This window comes from Ambystoma mexicanum, chromosome 14, assembly GCF_040938575.1.
Source record: "Ambystoma mexicanum isolate Mex_15411 chromosome 14, UKY_AmexF1_1, whole genome shotgun sequence".
Taxonomy (NCBI): Eukaryota; Metazoa; Chordata; class Amphibia; order Caudata; family Ambystomatidae; genus Ambystoma; species Ambystoma mexicanum.
The window spans coordinates 628,119,328-628,136,089 of NC_090940.1; the positions used below are offsets into that span (position 1 = coordinate 628,119,328).

At 47.1% G+C, this 16,762-nt stretch overlaps 1 protein-coding gene across 1 annotated transcript in view; it reads left to right on the forward strand.

The window, feature by feature from the left end:
* Positions 1–16,762, forward strand: part of PSMA3 (proteasome 20S subunit alpha 3) — a 261,063-nt gene that overhangs the window by 114,975 nt on the left and 129,326 nt on the right. Inside the window, exon 5 of the mRNA XM_069638091.1 lies at positions 8,895–8,968. Within this exon, the coding sequence (XP_069494192.1) occupies positions 8,895–8,968 (74 nt within the window). The remainder of the gene's footprint in view (positions 1–8,894; positions 8,969–16,762) is intronic.

Sequence of the window (16,762 nt, forward strand, 5' to 3'; positions counted from 1 at the left end):
TGTATATGTCAACCGAGATGGAAGCCTTCGAGGAACATCTGGTCGACCGTCTCGGCGCACAGCTCCCTCTGCCGAGGAATATTTTTACCGTAGCAGCTGAAGCTGGAAACCAAAATATCATAAGATGAGGAATACGTAGGAGGAACATCCAGTAGAAAGAAAGTTACCAGCGATAAGTAACTTTCTTCTTTTGAACTGTGGCAAGTCTTCTTGGATTATTGAAGTGGAGGCAAATCATTGTGGCTGGGAATACCATTTGGTGCTGTTTTGAGGAAGTGGAAAGCCTATATTTCACCGAGATGATATTGTTGGAACTTTGGTTAACAAAACTTTACCTTGACATTGAAACATCAGAAAACTGACCTGAGACTATTTTACCTACGTGGAGTTCCTCGTTTCTTTTTGTTGAACATTGGAGCTGAATTTACATTGAATCCTGGGGATGGGAACTCGCCCTGGTTACTGAGAAGTTATCAAGAAACTGTGAATGTTATTGTATTTTGAAGCCATATATTTTCTTTGTATTTGATGTTAGAAGTGGGGGCCAGGCACCCTGTGTTAGTGTTTCCCTATAGTTTTGTTAGGCAGGCAAATCCTCAGCAGAGTAGGGATAGCGAGGCATTTAATATCATTTTAACTTAATGGCATATTTGGAACAGTCATCAAACAGCTGTCTGCCTCGCATTACTGACAACTCAGTTATTACCGAATGTAATCTCTTTTTAGCTGGTTCTAGGACTAGATGCATATTATTAGAGGACCGGCACAATCTCTCCTTAGCGGGTTCTAGTATCACAGCCTTTCTCCGATACCTAGAGTAGAATCTTCTCAATTGGGCTCTGTTGTTGCAGACTGCTTTTCTTAAGCGAGACATTTATGCAGTTTGGAGCCACAGAGTCTGTTCTCTGGCACTCATGAACTACGAGTGCAGCAATGATCGACTTTAGTGGTACCCTCTGAGGTTCGTCCTGAACAGATCTGGTCTGCCCATAAACTCCATGTAGCCATTGTGACAGGTTTGCACTTTACCCCTGTCGAGGATGTCCTCTGGCCAATGGGATTGTAGTCTGCGTGTCATTTTGAGAATCCCCTATAGAAGGAGTTCAAAATGGTAGAAACCCAAAAAGAAAAGCATCTGATCAGATTATCAAAATCAACGTAGACACTTGATGAGGCGTGCAGTCTTGTGTAGGACACTTCTCAGGTGCACAAAGGAGGACGACGGGAGGGCATTGCCCCCATCCAGGTGGGATAGGACCAGTGCTTGAACAGTGGATCTAAAGCTGTCCGGAGGAAGGAAGGACTTGACTTTCCGCAGGAGGGAGAACTGAGCAAGTTTTCGTAGCAATGTGTGTCCTGAAGGAGAAGTATTTGTTGATGTGTAGCCCGAGGGACTTGGTGCAGGAGGTGCACTTGGGTGTGAAGCCCTCGGGGTTCATGGTTGATAGCCAGGTCTGCATCTGGGTGTTCAGTGTTGTTGGTGAGGAGTGGGAATTCGGTCTTGGAGGGGTTGAGCTTCAAGTATGCACTAGACATCCAAAAAGAAAACTATTTGTGTAGTGTACCACTGTCAGCATTTTTTACCCCTTGAACAGGATGCTTGCCCAAATCTAATGCCTGATAGTTTGATCCTCTGCTACTTTTCTCGTCTTGGTTCATGGTGATTGAATTGCCGACAAAAGAAAAGGCTTTAGCGACCATTGTCAATATTTTAATATAGTAGGCTTTTCCCTAATTTGACTGGGTGTTTTGGATCGCAGGTGGTGCCATGTGCCCTACCGAGCATTCTGCAGACACATTTTTCCTAAGCGCCCGATGTGGGTTGTTACTGTAGTGCATTGGAGACCCCCAGCCATGTTGCTGGACTTTAGGACTTTTAATGTCTAACCTGGATAGAGTGAGGCTTTTTTTCCCCACTCCTGTAGTGTTCCGTGATTTGGACTCCGTTTCTTTTGACTTTAGAGTCTGACAAACTCCTTAGACATCTTTACATTGTGACACACAGCACCTTCAGTGAAGTGGCACAGGGAAGTCTACTAGATTTCCCAAAGGTTTAAATACTTTCTCTTGGTTAAACTGTTTCCAAGAGCATTGAAGTGAAATTGACTTTACTTACATGTTATAACTTTCTAGACCCAGCGTACACTATCTCACCATAGGGCGCTGGAGGGGTTACTTAGTATCACCTTTGTCTAGTTTCCCATGTACCATGTTACCCTTTCTACAATTAATGGCTGGTGGCAGTGGTTTACTTTTTCCTACCATTGTGTGTTTTTACCGCGGGCTGCAATTGCAGCTGCAGTAAGACACCCATGGGTGCCCATTTCGTCAAAATGGCCCGGTCTTCCTTTTTTGCCATTTATTGGAAAGGTCATTTTTGAGATTTACTCTGCGCGCCAAACCAGGTTTGGTCCCTTTGTTCGTTTTGTCTTTGGCGGACTTCAGTGCTGATACCCGCTTCTGGCATCGGCGTGTCTGGCAGGGGCAGGAAGTGAGGGAGGTGCCCAAAACTCCCTGTGCTTAATCATCTTAGTTACAGGAAGCACCCGAAGGTGATTTCCGGCTGGCTGTCCTCAGAGGATAGCCACCCTGCTGGGTGACTGACAGGCTGGAATGAATGGGAGCAACCTGCATAAAAGGCAAGGCTATTTGCCTGGAAGGCAGTGTCGACCACTGGACGAAGGAATCCGAAGAAGAACTTGGAAGATACACTTGCTGCAACTCCTGGGCTGTTGGTTTGCCCGGTGGAGCCCGGCTGCATTGCTGAAGCTCCCAATTCGCCTCGACTAGAGAAGCTCTGCAATGGACGACTTCTCCCCTTGGGTTAGTGGGACCAATCAATCCCAAAGTGAACTTGTCTGGACATGCACTCGGAGCTGGCTGTACATCCATTGCTGCTGCAGGAATCGAAGTGCCAGGGAGAGGAACACCAGATCGAGTGCATCGCTTTTAAGTCGGACCGACTCCCATGAAGCAAGAATGACCAAGCCTGAGCCATCTGAACATAGTTCTGGACCCCAGATGCGAGGAAAGTCCATTAAGGTATCTGAAAACCGCAGTGGTGCTTTTTGCGAGAGACGCGAAGAGCTGAAACTGCGAAGTACCGCTGATCTGAAGTTTGCCCATTGCTGCTGCCGACCTTTCATTTGTAGTGCAGAAGTCCCCAGACGTCCTCCCCTTTGTCCCCACGAATAAGGCCCAGGAACACGGGATCTGCAGACCTACACAGGAACAGAATACAGCTGGAAGCAGTTTTCTTCCAACCAGAGGTACTGTAAAAATAAGAGGACTTGCCTCTTGTTGTTTAGGCTTGCTTGTTCTCAGTTGATACTTGTCTTGGTTGCCTTTGCAGAGTTGCTTGCAGCTTTGCCCCTCACAAGCCTCCCAGCGTGTGGCCCTACAGTGATTTCATTTTCTACAAACATCTCTTAAACATTGTGCAAAACGTTTTACCTACCTGCAGAAAGTGCTTCAGCTCCCCTAACTTTTGCTCAACTAACATTGGCTGTCGTGTCTCTCTGAAAGACACTTCTTACCTCTGACTTTGTACTTTGCCTTTGCCCCACGAAAGGGTTCATTACTTTGCATTGGAGGGTTTTTAAAAAGTACTTACCTGCTTAATAAGATTTATTAACCATTGTTTTCTCCCTCTGAAACTTTTCCTTTTTGATCTCACACTCGGTATGTCTAGGACACTGTGGACATAGATTTAAGTCACCCGAGGGTGTACAAAGTGTCTGTATGCCATCCCCAATGGGTATCAACTGATTTAGTGAAACTGGGAGTGTGTATTTATTGAAGTACATTTTGTGTTATGATTGTTCCTTTCTAAAGAAGGCTTATTCAACTGACTGTTTAATCAAGCAACCATTTGAATACTTGTCACTGTGAATTCCTGTGTAACCACCTTACTGCTTGCATTGACCCCTCTTGAGATGAGCCTGGCTGCTCAGCCACACTTCAACCTGTGTTATGTTATTGGCATTTATATAGCGCCTTATGTATCATTGGTATGATCTCAAAGCGCTGGTAGGTTGAACGCCTTCAGAGTCAGAGGGAAAGGGACATTAGGTACATGTGTGCACCGGCTATGTGTGCAGCCGACGTGGCAGTTGAGTGTTAGCTACTTCTTAGCTGTAGGTGTAGCGGTTGGGAAGTCGGGCATGCGTTCATTCTGGGGGGATGACGCCCATACTGATTTGTGGCTGCGTTAGGCCTGAGGAGACGCTTAAGTTAGCGGTGTGCTCAGCTGATGTTTAGTCAGGATGATGGGGAGTATGCGGCGGGTGTTAGTATGAGAACAGCTATACCGAATGTGTCATAGTATCGGTGTGTTCTAGATGAGTGCTGGTGTGTAGGAGAGAGTAAGCATGGTGGTGTGAGATGGCGGTTATCCATTAAGTTATGCGTTTGAGATCAGGCACTCATCTGTACCATCCAATCCATCTGTACCATCCAATCCATCTGTACCATCCAATCCATCTGTACCATCCAATCCATCTGTACCATCCAATCCATCTGTACCATCCAATCCATCTGTACCATCCAATCCATCCGTTCCATCCGTTCCATCCACTCCATCCACTCCATTCGTTTCATCGCCTTCATAGGTTTCATACACTCTACCTGTTCCATCCATTCCATTTGTTCCATCCACTCCACCTGTTCGGTCTATTCCATCCGTTCCATCCACACTATCTGTTCCATCCACTCCATCCGTTTAGTAGCCTCCATATGTTTAGTACAGACCTATACCAAAAATTGTGTTACCTATTGCCAGGAAGATAGGGCTGGTGCAGTCTCACACAGGGTACTGCATACAATCTTGCCTAACACTTGCTTTTGATGGGGGAACTGGTATCCTGAGCACTTTCGATGAGCTAAAGAAGTTCAAAGCAGCCTGCTGACTTCATGCCTTGGAGGAACGCATCATGGGTAAACCTTGTGGATGACTGTTTAAGCCCCTCAAACGAAATCCAGTTGACCCTGTTGCCATAGACTCCACAGAATGTAGTGGAATAGGGGGGGGTATAGAATCAAGATTGCTTCTTGCGCTGCTGAGCCACGTGTTTGGGTTAATGGGGTGGCGGTTCAGGCTATGGACGATAGCCCATCCTGGAAATTAGCCATGTTCCCTGATGAATTGCCAGGGTGGTGTTAAGACAAGGATATTTATCGCCTGAAGACTCCTTTGTTGCTGCAGTGAAGTCAATGTTCTCGAGACTCATATGAAGGGCTCTGAAATAGTGTCACAATTGGTGCACAAAATGTTGCGTAGTCTGTGCCCAGGCACTGGAACACAGAGCAGGAGGGTGTAAATCAAAGGAAGGCTTGTTGGGGAGAATTTTCATTTCTATGCCAATTCCCTTTAAGCTTGGAGACCCCGAGCTCTTTTTCTGGGCTCTTTATTTCTACCTCTTGAGTGAGTGGGACTTTATTTCCTCACTCTGTGCTTTTCTGACTGGGATTGTTTGTTGCTGTTTATTGGAGTCTGGTAAACTCCATAGGGATCTGCTTTTTGCATTGTGGCACCCAGCACCCTTTGTACAGTGCCACTGAGAAGTCCCTCGGACTTCCCTTAATTAACTACATTTTATTGGGTGAATTACTGTTCCCAACAATAGTAAGATGACTCCTGTCTGTCTTGCGTTTTCTTTTGTGGGTCCAGCACACACCACCCTATGTGGAGTGCTGGGGTGGGGGTACATAGTAAACCCTTATCCCACTTGTGTAACGTTCTGGTACACTTACTAACTCGAATGGCTAGTGGCAGTGGTTTATTTTTCACTACCGTTATGCAATGTATCTGCAGGCTGATTGCTCAGCTGCAGTACAGCACCCAAGGGTGGCTGTTTTCCCAAAATGGCCCCAGTCTTCTTTTCTCACCATTTCTTGTCAGTTAGTTCCTTCTGGGCTTTTACTCTGTTGTTTGAATCGGGTTTGAGTCCTTTGTGCATTTTGCCTTTGACAGGCTTCAACCCTAAAGCCTGCCCCGGCTCCAGTGTCTCTGGAAAGGCAGGAAGTGAGGAAGGGTTTTGAAACCTCCATGTCCTAGGTCTCTAGGTGTGCCTGAGTGAAACCAGTTCTGATTGGCCGGCTGGCTGTCCAGGAGGACAGGCATCGTGCTGGGCGATTGACAGCCTAGGTCTGTGAAAGAATGGGAACTTGCTTAAAAGGCCAGGTTTTTGGGAGTAGAGGCAGTCAACCACTGGAGGACAACATCAGACGAAGAAGACGCTAAAATGCCGGCAGCACCCTTCTGGATGCAAAGTGCCTGGTGAAGCCCTGCAGCTGTGCTGACCTAGTTTTCGTTTCGACTGGGAAGACCCGCAAGGGGCGACTTCCTCCCTTGGGCTGGTGTGATGAACCAGCCTTAAGACAAGTTCCACTTTGGTGCAACCCCGACTTCCTGTCACTTTCCAAGGCTACAGAATCCCAGTGCCCGGGACCCCTGACTATCGAGTGCATTTTCTTCGGAAGTCCAAATGTGGTCAAAACTTTGTGGACATCCAGAGGACCCTACAGAAGCAGGAACCCTTCATCCAGAGTCCCCTCACCACAGTCCAGGGCCGAGGGGGATCAAGTAACTTCCAACCAGAGCTGTTTGTTCTTCTTTGGCGCTGAGAAAAAGGCACCAAAACCACAAAAGGCTACCGAATTGAGGCAAATCCATTGCTGCTGAGTCTCCTTTTTACCCCTCTTCCCCCCTCTATCCCCCCCTTCTCCTGCCGCCGCAGCAGCTCACCAGACGTCCTCCCTTTCAACACCATAACCAAGGACCAGGAACTGCAACATGAAGGCATCCAGCTGGAACCAATTCTTCAATTCACAGGTACTGTGGGACTTGGGGTACATCTACCTTTTGCCATTTGTGGTGCTTCCTAGCTTGAGGAGTACCCTTTTAACCCCCTTTTGAGTTGACCTCAACTCACCTGCACTGGCCTCCCAGCTTGTGCTTCTTCAAGGTGGCTTCTCTTCAGCTTATGTGATTTTCTACAGAACTATGGAGTATTTTAAAACATTTTCCAAGAAGGCATCAGATCTTTGAATTGGATCATTGACTTTTGGCTGTCCTGGCTCCCTTCTGAACCTATTGGCTTGGGCAGTGGGTGTTTCCTTTCAGGTTTTAATTGTTGAACACTATTATTGCTGGAATGAAAGACTGCCTACATCCCTCTGGGAGAATCTAACTTTTTCTACTTGGAGTATGTTCTGATCTAACTTAACTTTTCCCTCCTTCAAACTCAATATTGTAATGGTAATCACGAATAAGTGTTATTACTGACCTCAAAGTCACTGGGTGTGCTGGAATATGTATACAATAATACAACTTTACAAATCGCATAGACCTGCTTGTGTAGTAATGTAGCTGTCTAACCCCGCAATAATTTGACTGTTTTTGTAATTTTATGGGTTTGAATATTCATCAGACATTTGTTTTGTATTGATATTTTAAGGATCATTCACTTTTTTGTATTAATTGTTCTATAAGGTATCTTGTTTGCTAAAAATGCAGCAATAAACATAAAAAAGAGAAAAGTTTACTCACCTACTTTATTGCTCTTGCTGAACTGAATCCGAACAGCTCACATTACCCCTCTTGAGATATGCCTGGCTGCTCAGTCTCACTACCAACTTGCGTAGTACAGTCCTATATTAAAAGGTGGGTTACCTAATAACAATGGGTAAGTCTTGTAAGGTCCCACACTAGTTGGACTCTACAAATTCTTACTTAACAAAGCTGACTCGCAACCTGCATTTCCAGAAGCCTGAAGCAGATAAAAAAGCAAACGTGCTTGCGCCGAGCGGGAGGGAGGACGGGGAATAAAGAAGGAACTGCTTTGACAGTGTTCGAAAGGCTGCTGTACATGCAGTGGGAGATGGTCAGAATCATGGAGTAGCTCTCCGGTTGAGTGCTAGCTTCGCTTTTTTTCAGAAAATGACTGTGAAGATCTCTTGCTGCATCACCAGGGGACAGATATTTCGATTATAGGGCACGGGGTGTAATTCAACCTAGTAAAAAGTGTGCATGCAATGACAGTCCCGTCACAAAAACATTCGAATATGGGGCGACATTTGTGTGAAACCAAAATAAGGGCTTAAAATACAAAAAATGTAAAGTGAGAAAAAAAATACAAGAAAAGGTTGCACTACTCAGGGATTTGATTTCATCGAGCAGAAATAATTCATTCACTGGTTCATGTGGGGGGTCAGATCCACTGCCTTAAAGTGATGTTTGGTTTCTAAGTTTAACATCCAAACTTATGTAATTTTTTGCATTTTTCTTTTTCTCTTTATTTGATTCTGGTACTACACCTGCAAAGTAGGAGTGATGAGCATTTTACAAGTGAAATTGTGTATGTTTCTAGCCCGCAATTCAACGTTTGTCTTCGACAGAGATCCTCCATACAGGCGGAGACAGTGTTTTTTGTGAATGTTAATGAAGATCTAATGAAGGGAGTGCAGGGTAAAATCTGTTTTCCGCATGCAAGTCTAGTCTTCTTTGCAATCCTCTTCAGTGTTTCCCGCTTCAATCTGGATGTGCATACAGCCTGGCACCCGGACTACCCGCAGCCTGGGGTGATGCACTGAAGGCAGTTCAATTTTCTGGCCCACATTATCTTTCCATTGGTCTCCCCATCCTACTAAAATATGGACCATGGTGGCTCTCTCAATCCAGGGCCATCAATGGGTTCTAATCCTTCCAATCCAAAAGGCAGAATCCAAATGAGAAACTGTGGTCAGCCAGCATGAGCCAGGGCTCGCACCTTGCTCAGTTTAGTTTCATAGAATAGGTGTGCATGCCGCTTTATCTGAAAGGCCTGGTTTGTACGTATGCTCTGTCCCACCCATGAAGGTAAAAGTTCTTTGATTTTGAATTTCTTTCTTTGCAGCACCTTGCAGACCGGGTGGCCATGTATGTACACGCCTACACACTCTACAGTGCAGTCAGACCATTTGGATGCAGGTAGGACATGTTTTTGTACTTTCTGCATGTGGTGTGACTAGCTGTTTAATTATCCACTTCACTTTTTGTCTTTTGAGAAGCTTTAGTGTTTTTTTTATTATTTGCTTGTGTGGTGCACACTGCCCCAACATTTGCTCTCCTCTGCCATGCCACCTCCTACTACCAGGAGAGTTGATGGTGTAGAACAAGTTGCCCCTTCCATATCCATGTGTTTTCAGCTCCAAGTGCTCAACAGTACTGTATCAATAACAATTCCCTTTTGATGGGCAGTAGGTGCTACTGTTATGTTATTTGGCATTTATATAGCGCTCTATATCATTGGGATGATCTCAAAGCGTTGTTGGTTGAACGCCGTTGGACTGCATTCCGTGTCATTCGAGAGGGTATTATACAGTGCTTGTGTGCACTCAATATGTCTTGCCTTGGGAGGATAGCTCGGGCGCCAAGTACTCGCCTTGGAAGCAAGATGACCCGGAGCATCACAGGTTCAATTCCCAGGTCCGCGCTTAGAAACCTGTGGGTATTAAGCGCATTATAAATAACAAATCAGATCATGTGTGCAGCCAGTGTGATTTGCGTGATGGTGGCTGCATCCTAACATTAGGTATAGTGGTAGTGAGAGGTCAGTCGAATGTGTGCAGTCAGGTGGTTGATCTGAGACTGCATTCTGGGCGGCATTAGGCCTGTGTAGGACATCTGTGTGCAGCCTTTTTTTCCTTTTTTTTTTCTTCCTTCTTGGTGGGGGTATAGTTGCGGTCTAAAAGGTTGTTCATGGAGAATTGTTTGTATGTGTTCAGCTAGGCCGAAATTGATTGAGGGCTATAGCTGCGCTCTATTGTTTGTTGGTGTAAAGTGAAGTGAGCATGGTGGTACGATAGGTAAGTGTCTGGAGTGGATGATTTATTTGTAGGGGCCTGCTGCTCCTGTTTATTTTGGGTCTGATGACCTGCTGGTGATCCTTTTCATGTTTTGTGGTAGCGTTACTCTGAGGTAGATTCACAGGTCGAACGATAGTAATTTATGATTTGCACATTCTGAGGGTCATTATTTTAGGCACAGCACAATGTATCCGGGAGCTCATCTTCAGGGTCTCTGGTTATGGTTTATGGTGGGTTACAGGGTAGGTCTTGGCAGGATATTGGTTATTGGTCAGGATATAACTCGTAGCAACCTAGCCCTATCGAGACAATGGTGTTCAGGGACATGCTGTGTAAAGGTATGTTTTAGTGCCTTGGATGGTTTGTATCTTAAGTATGTAGTCGGGCAAGGCAGGGAGTGAATGGGTTTGATCAACTTGAAGACAGAGGGGCTACTAGGCCTGTGTAGTAGTATCGGGCAGTGGAGAGTCAGCAGATGCACATCATGGAACCAGCAGGACACGAAGGCTGCAACTCTGGCTTCACAGTTCCTAATTCTACCTTGATGGTTGGTTTCTGTGGTCACTTCCCACGGTATCCTTAGGAACACTTGTTGGCTGGCTGAAATACTTTCTAATTTAATGTCATCAAACTCATGATTCTAGAATTTGGTGAGTTTCGGCGGCCTGATACAGTACTAATCATGGTTTACGGAAAAGGCCAGGTTTTTAGAGCTTTACGGAAGGCCATGTAGTCTTGGGTGTGTCGAATGTGAAGAGGGAGTGAGTGCCACAGAGTTGGAACAAAGGTTGTGTTAGTGGACCCTCCAATCCTGGTCGAATTGGAGGCTGGAATCTCTAGTAAGAGGGCAGTGCTAGACCTTTCGTTGCTAGGATGTAATCTGCTCTTGTAAGTATGCTAGCTCGCTTTTGTGCACTGCTCAGTGGGTAATGCATTTTGAAAGTTGCCCTTTGTCCAATGGGGAGCCAGTGGAGGGTGCAGAGAGCAGGGGAGATGGGATCCCTGTGTCCCAGTGCAAGGAGTCGTCTGGCAAGTTGGTATGCCGGTGTACCGAGCTATAAGGCATTGGCATAGTCCAATCTTGACATAACATCAGACATAGTGGCGAGTCTGTTGGGAAAGCTGTGGTAAAGGACAATGCATTTTATGAGTTTGGGGTGGTAGTGACAAGATTTTGATACCTTGATCTGATGGGACAGGGTTAAGCCTGAGTCCATAGTGCAGCCAAGATATACGACTATTTCGGAAGTAGGAGGAAGGGTGCCGAGGGAGGGGGGTATGGGAGTGGTTGCAGGAGAAGGGCAGTGTTGCTGCCCACCATGATCTCAGTTTCATCTGGATTCAGAAGGTTGTTTCTTGTCAATGTCTCTGAGGCAAGCTTCAAGGTCGGGTTGTGGGTTGAAACTTGTTTTGAGAATTCTCAGGACAATTTGGGTATCGCCAATGTAGTTGTAGCAGGTGAGGTTGTGCATGCGGATGATCCCTGGTAGAGTGGTCAGATAGAGATTGCAGAGAGGCAAACGCCTTGTGGTACTCCAGTGTTCATGGTGCGAGCGGTTGTGAGAAAAGGGGAGAGAAAAGTGATTTGTTTCCTGTTGTTGAGGAATGAGGCAATCCAGTCCAGAGCCTCGGATACCAAGGTAGTGAAGTCTGTCAGGGAGGATAGAATGGTTAACAGTGTCAAAGGCGGCTGACAAATCAAGGAGAACCAGCGCTGCACAGCCCCCTAGTCTGCCAACACCTTGATCATCCCAGATCGAGATCAGAGTAGTTTCTGTTCCATGGCGCTGGCTGAAGCCTAATTGAGCTGGGTCAAGTAGGTTGTTGGAGTCTACAAAACTGTTCAGCTGAGAGTATGCTGCGTGGTCAATGAGTTTCGCCAAGAATCCGTGTTGGAAATCGGCCTGTAATTCTTGGGGTCGAGGGATGCCTTTTTCAGAAGAGGATTGACATGCACGATTTTAAAGGCCTCAGGAAAGATGCCAGAGGTGAGGGAGTCATTTAGTATGGACTTTGCTTGTTCTCATGCACATGTGGATGAGAATATTCCTTTCAAGAGAGGCAGGACAGGGGTGAAGGGAGGATCCAGAGGGTCTGCTGCCGATAGTAGATCAAGGAACTTGTCTCTCGAGATGGGGTCGAAAGAGTCGAAAGATGGCATTGGAGCGGTGGAGACAGGAGGGGGAGGTGTGGGGCAGGGGGTGAGGGTAGAACGTTGGGTATTAAGGATAGCCATCTTTTCTAGTTATGTGTTGTAGAAATGCAGTGAGGTGGAGTCGCAGAGTGTTTGCGTGGGCGTTATGGCAGAGGTGCAGGCGGGTTTCACCAATTCGGAGATGATCCTGTGAAGCTCTTGGCTGCTGTGGCGAAAGTACAGGATTAGTGTATTGTAATAGGCCTTTTTGGCCTTTCGGATTTCATGTTTGTAATTACGGTGGTGGCCGGCGAACATAGATCTGCTGAGGGCTTTTGGATGTTTGCCATTTGCGTTCAGGATTTGTTTTGGCTTTTGAAGGTCCTTGGATAGGGTGTGAACCATTTGGGGGACGGCCCGGTCCTTTGTGAGAGGCTGCGGGCATGAGGGGGTGAGTGGAAGTAGTGATGCTTTAAGCCAGGAGTCAAAGGATTTGATGGTTAACTGTCTAACTGGGGTCGGCGGTGCTGGGAGACTGTGTAGCATGCCTTCAGCTAGATCAGGGAGTACCTTGACTTTGTTCCAGAATTAGTGATCATGTGTGCGGGCCGGGAGAACCTTGGGTGGAGGGGGTGGAGTGTGGACAGAGAAGGGATGGCACATTGGTCTGTCGAGATGAGCGGTTTGGGACTAAATACAGAGAAGAGGTCGCAGGGGCTGAAGATTGCATCGAGAGTGTGACCTCCAGAGTGGGTTGGACCAGTCGTATGACTGGAGAGGTTTAGTGCCTCTACATTGTCAACCAGGGGGTGGGTCATAGGTTTGTTTGGCACATCAAACCAGATATTGAAGTCCCGAGTAGTGTGACGGTTGGGGGGTTTACCTGAATGGTAGCTAGCGAGTCACAGATTGTTGGCAAAATGTCTGTCATATCTGGGGGCTCTGTATAGGAGTAGAAAGCTGTGAGAGACTGTTGGCAGTAGAGTTTCACAAGAAGGGATTCACAGTTCGCATTGCATGGCTGATTTCGGTGAGTGAGATGGAGAAATTAGGTCTATAGAGGATTGCTACTCCACCACCTCTGGAAGGTCTATTGTGAGAGATGAGTGAGTAGCCTGGGGGAATGCCTTGTGGGCGACTGGAGCAAAATAGGCAGAGAACCAAGTTTCAGTGATGAAAATGTCAGGATTGTCAGAGGGTAGGAGGTCAAAGATGTTGTCTGTTTCTCGCTATGGAGTGAGCATTGAAAAGGAGGAAGGTGACTTTGTGTGGCGTGGGGGTTTTCCTGACACTCGGGGTTGGGAGGGTATGGTTGGATTGAAAAGCGGTGGGTAAGGTGTCAGTCGTTGCGATGCAAGGTGTGGTGGAAATAGTCTGGGTGGCTGAGGCTGATCGAGGGGTGGTAGTGGGGGTTTGGTACAGAAGTGTTCTTTGACGGGGGCGAGTTGGTTAAGTCGATAGGGAGCGGGAAGAATAGGTGGTGCGGGGGGAAGAGACTAAGTGTTCATGACGTGGTGGGGTGGATCATTGGTGGGAAATGTCCATCTCAGCCAGACAAGTTGTTTGGTGTGGTTCGTGTCTGGAGGGAGCAAGGGGTTTAGGTGTACTGGGTGAGGGGTTGTGTTAGAAGAAGTGGGGTGGGCTTGAATATAGGGCTGGGAATGGATCGGGTGTTGGACTGATTAAGAAATGGCGAGGTATGGAGACTCTATGGAGAGGGCAGGTGACCAATTCTGTGTTTTGTGCGTTTGGCTGCAAGAGGAATGTGAGAGAGTGTTGGAGGGTCAGAGGGGGAAAGGGGATGAAGCAACAGTTTTAGAAGTGGCAAGACGTGCTACTTGAGAGAAGGGAAAGGAGTTGAAGGGGGAGGTCTGTTGGTGGGGTTCGAGGAGTTGAGGGGAAGGGGGGACGGGGGTAGGGTGAGAGGGATTTGCAGGTGAAGTGTGGGGGAGTCGCCAGGGTGCAGAGGTCTTAGCGGGTCTGCGCTGTTAAGGAGATGCTGGGATTTTGAAGGGGTGATGTTTGAGATGAGGAGGTGTGGGTTTGATGGGGGGGATGGATGGAATGCGTGTCAGCAGAGACTTGATGATGGTGCGACGTGGAGCTCTGGACGAGTGGGTGAATGCTAGTGCAGGTGTCAAGGGGGTTTTGGCAGGGGTTGGAGGACAGGTTTGGGGGGAGAGTTCATGCGTAACTGCACCAATGCCATGGGCGTGTGGCTCGTGATGTTTGGAATGCCAGAGAGCTTCTCTGGCTTGTGAGTTGAAAAAAGCGCAGGGTGTAGGAGTGGGGGGTAGGGCGATGTTCTAAGTGGATGCTTGGGGGTGTGGGAGGTGATGGTGGGACGGTGGCCGTATGGTATTTGTCCCGCCAGAGCGCTCCTCGTATAGTTTTAGAGGAGGTATGGTGATTGGGGGTAGGGCGAGGGTTGTCGCAGTGTATGGGTGTTCGAGTGGAGGGGTCGGAGATGGCAGTGTGAACTGGGATGCAGAGGGCGATTGTGAATGAGGGGGCTAGTACAGAGGACAAGGGCCAGGTGGGGTGTGTTATTATTTGGCGGTAGTCTTGGTTGTCGTGGTATCTCGGTTAGGCAAGTTAGTCATGGTTGTGGGATGGAGTAGTGCAACAGGTGAGCAATGTGGGGGTCAGAGAGTAGCTGCAGATGCAGAGGATTAGGATAAGCTATCAGGGTTGATGCACCCAAGACTAAAATAGCAGCAGATGTGAGAGTTCATGAAATGGCAACAGCTAGATTTAGGACACCTGCATATAGGGAGAGAGGGCTTTACATGGAGGTGCAACAGTAAATGTAATAACAGTAAGTGCAATAATAGTAAATGGAAACACAGTAAATGTAATAATAGCACTTAGATTTTGGATACTTGGTTAGGTAGAGAAAGGGCCCAACACAGGGCACAACAGTAAGTGCAGCAACATTGAATTTGATGGCAATAAATGCAATAGCAGCACCTAGGTTTGGGACACCAGGATAGAGGGAGAATGGCCTAACATGTGGGACGGGGGGGGGGGGTGGAGGGCAACAGCTTGTGCAATAGCAGTAGATGTGATATCATAGCGAGAAGGGCCTAAAATGAGGCAGAACAGTAAATGCAGTAATAGTGAATTCAATGGCTAAGTGCAATAGTAGCACCTAGATTTGAGACACCTAGATAACGGGAGGAAAGGCCTAGGTTTCACAGAATGGCCGGCAGTAATAAAATACGCCTAGCTTAGAGACTCATATATAGTGGGAGTGGGAAGCGGCTGGTAAGGTTTGTGTTGGAACCGGCTGATCTGACTCAGAAACCAGTGTGGCTTGAGACAGCTACCTATGGGTACGGTTGTGTTATGAGCGTGTTCGTTCTGCGTAGGTCCCTTCCTCTAACAGGCTTCTCCCAGCAGGCTTGTTTGAGGCTGTTAGCGCAGGTGCTTTTGTGCTCGGAGTTCTGAAGTCTGCCAGGAACATGACTGAGACTGACAACGAGCTTAGAGAGTTTGTAGACTGCAGAGTGGCTCGAGAATCGGCTCAAGCTCAGCCAGTCTCAGCGGTCTTGGCAACGGTCTTCGCAGCGTAACGTGGAGCTGCCAGCGGCGTGTTGGAGGTAAGATGCCGTATACATTGCAGTACACTGCATTTTCCCCTGGTGTGAACTAGTGAGGGGAGTTGATTGGAGACCCCAGAGACCCAGAGTCTCCAGAGAGCGGTGTTGATATGGTTGCCCGCCTCTGATACACATACTGCTGACGGCTGACTATTGTCATCAGCGGGGGCTGTTTACACGCAACATTAATTTTTTTTCCGAATAATCTGCATTTCATCCACTGCTATACACACTGCAGTACGGGCGACTGTGGGCCAGTGGCCTTTGAGCCGTATTGACCATTGCTTAGCTACACTCTGTGGAACAAAGGGCTTCTGAGTCTTGAGTTTTCAACCTTGAAATGCCACGCCTGCGGGCCTAGGGCCTTTGAGCCGTACTGACCTGTGGGCCTAGCCTAATTCTATTGCACTTCGTGACAGTGTTTTCTGATCCTTGAGTTCTGCATTTTGTAGTGCGACGACTGCAGACATAGCACTTTTAGCCGCACCATCTCTGCGGAACTGGCTAAGAGGCAAAGAACAACTTTGAACTGCATTCTGGATAGGGTAGTGCACTAACCGTTCTCTGTGTGGAACCTAATTATTTTTCTGTGAAGTCAATGTGGGTACTGCCTCTGACCTCTACAAGCAATTATAATTAATTTGGATACGGCCTGGGCCCTGCACTGTCTAGCTGGTGACTGTGGATTTGACTATCTTTGAACCAGCTGGAGAATATTAGACATACGGCTGTGGGTACTGCACTGAACACTTGGTCCTGGGAATACGCTGTTGATTGGATACTCGACAAACTTGCTACCTCACACCTGTTGGTGGCTGCTGATTTGTCATTGAGCCTAGGCTGCTATTACTGAGCTACTAAACGGCCCCACTTACTGCTTTGCTGCAGATTAACTAAAATAAAATTTAGTAGTAAGCTGAAAGGCAGCAAAAAGACCAGAAGTGGTGTGCCTGAAGCAGATATGGTAGAAATAAGTACTAAAACCAAACCTATCCAAAGAAAAGAAGATCACTAACTTTTTTTGGGGAACAAACTGCGGTTGCAATGGTACATACCAAACCAGAAGGAACTGGTGTACTCTTTAACAAGGCTGCTTGCATCTCAGCAGAATTTGACAATAATAATTCAGTTAAATTTGTGCTTGAGCCTTGAAGGCCAAATATCTAACTTGGAGCAGATG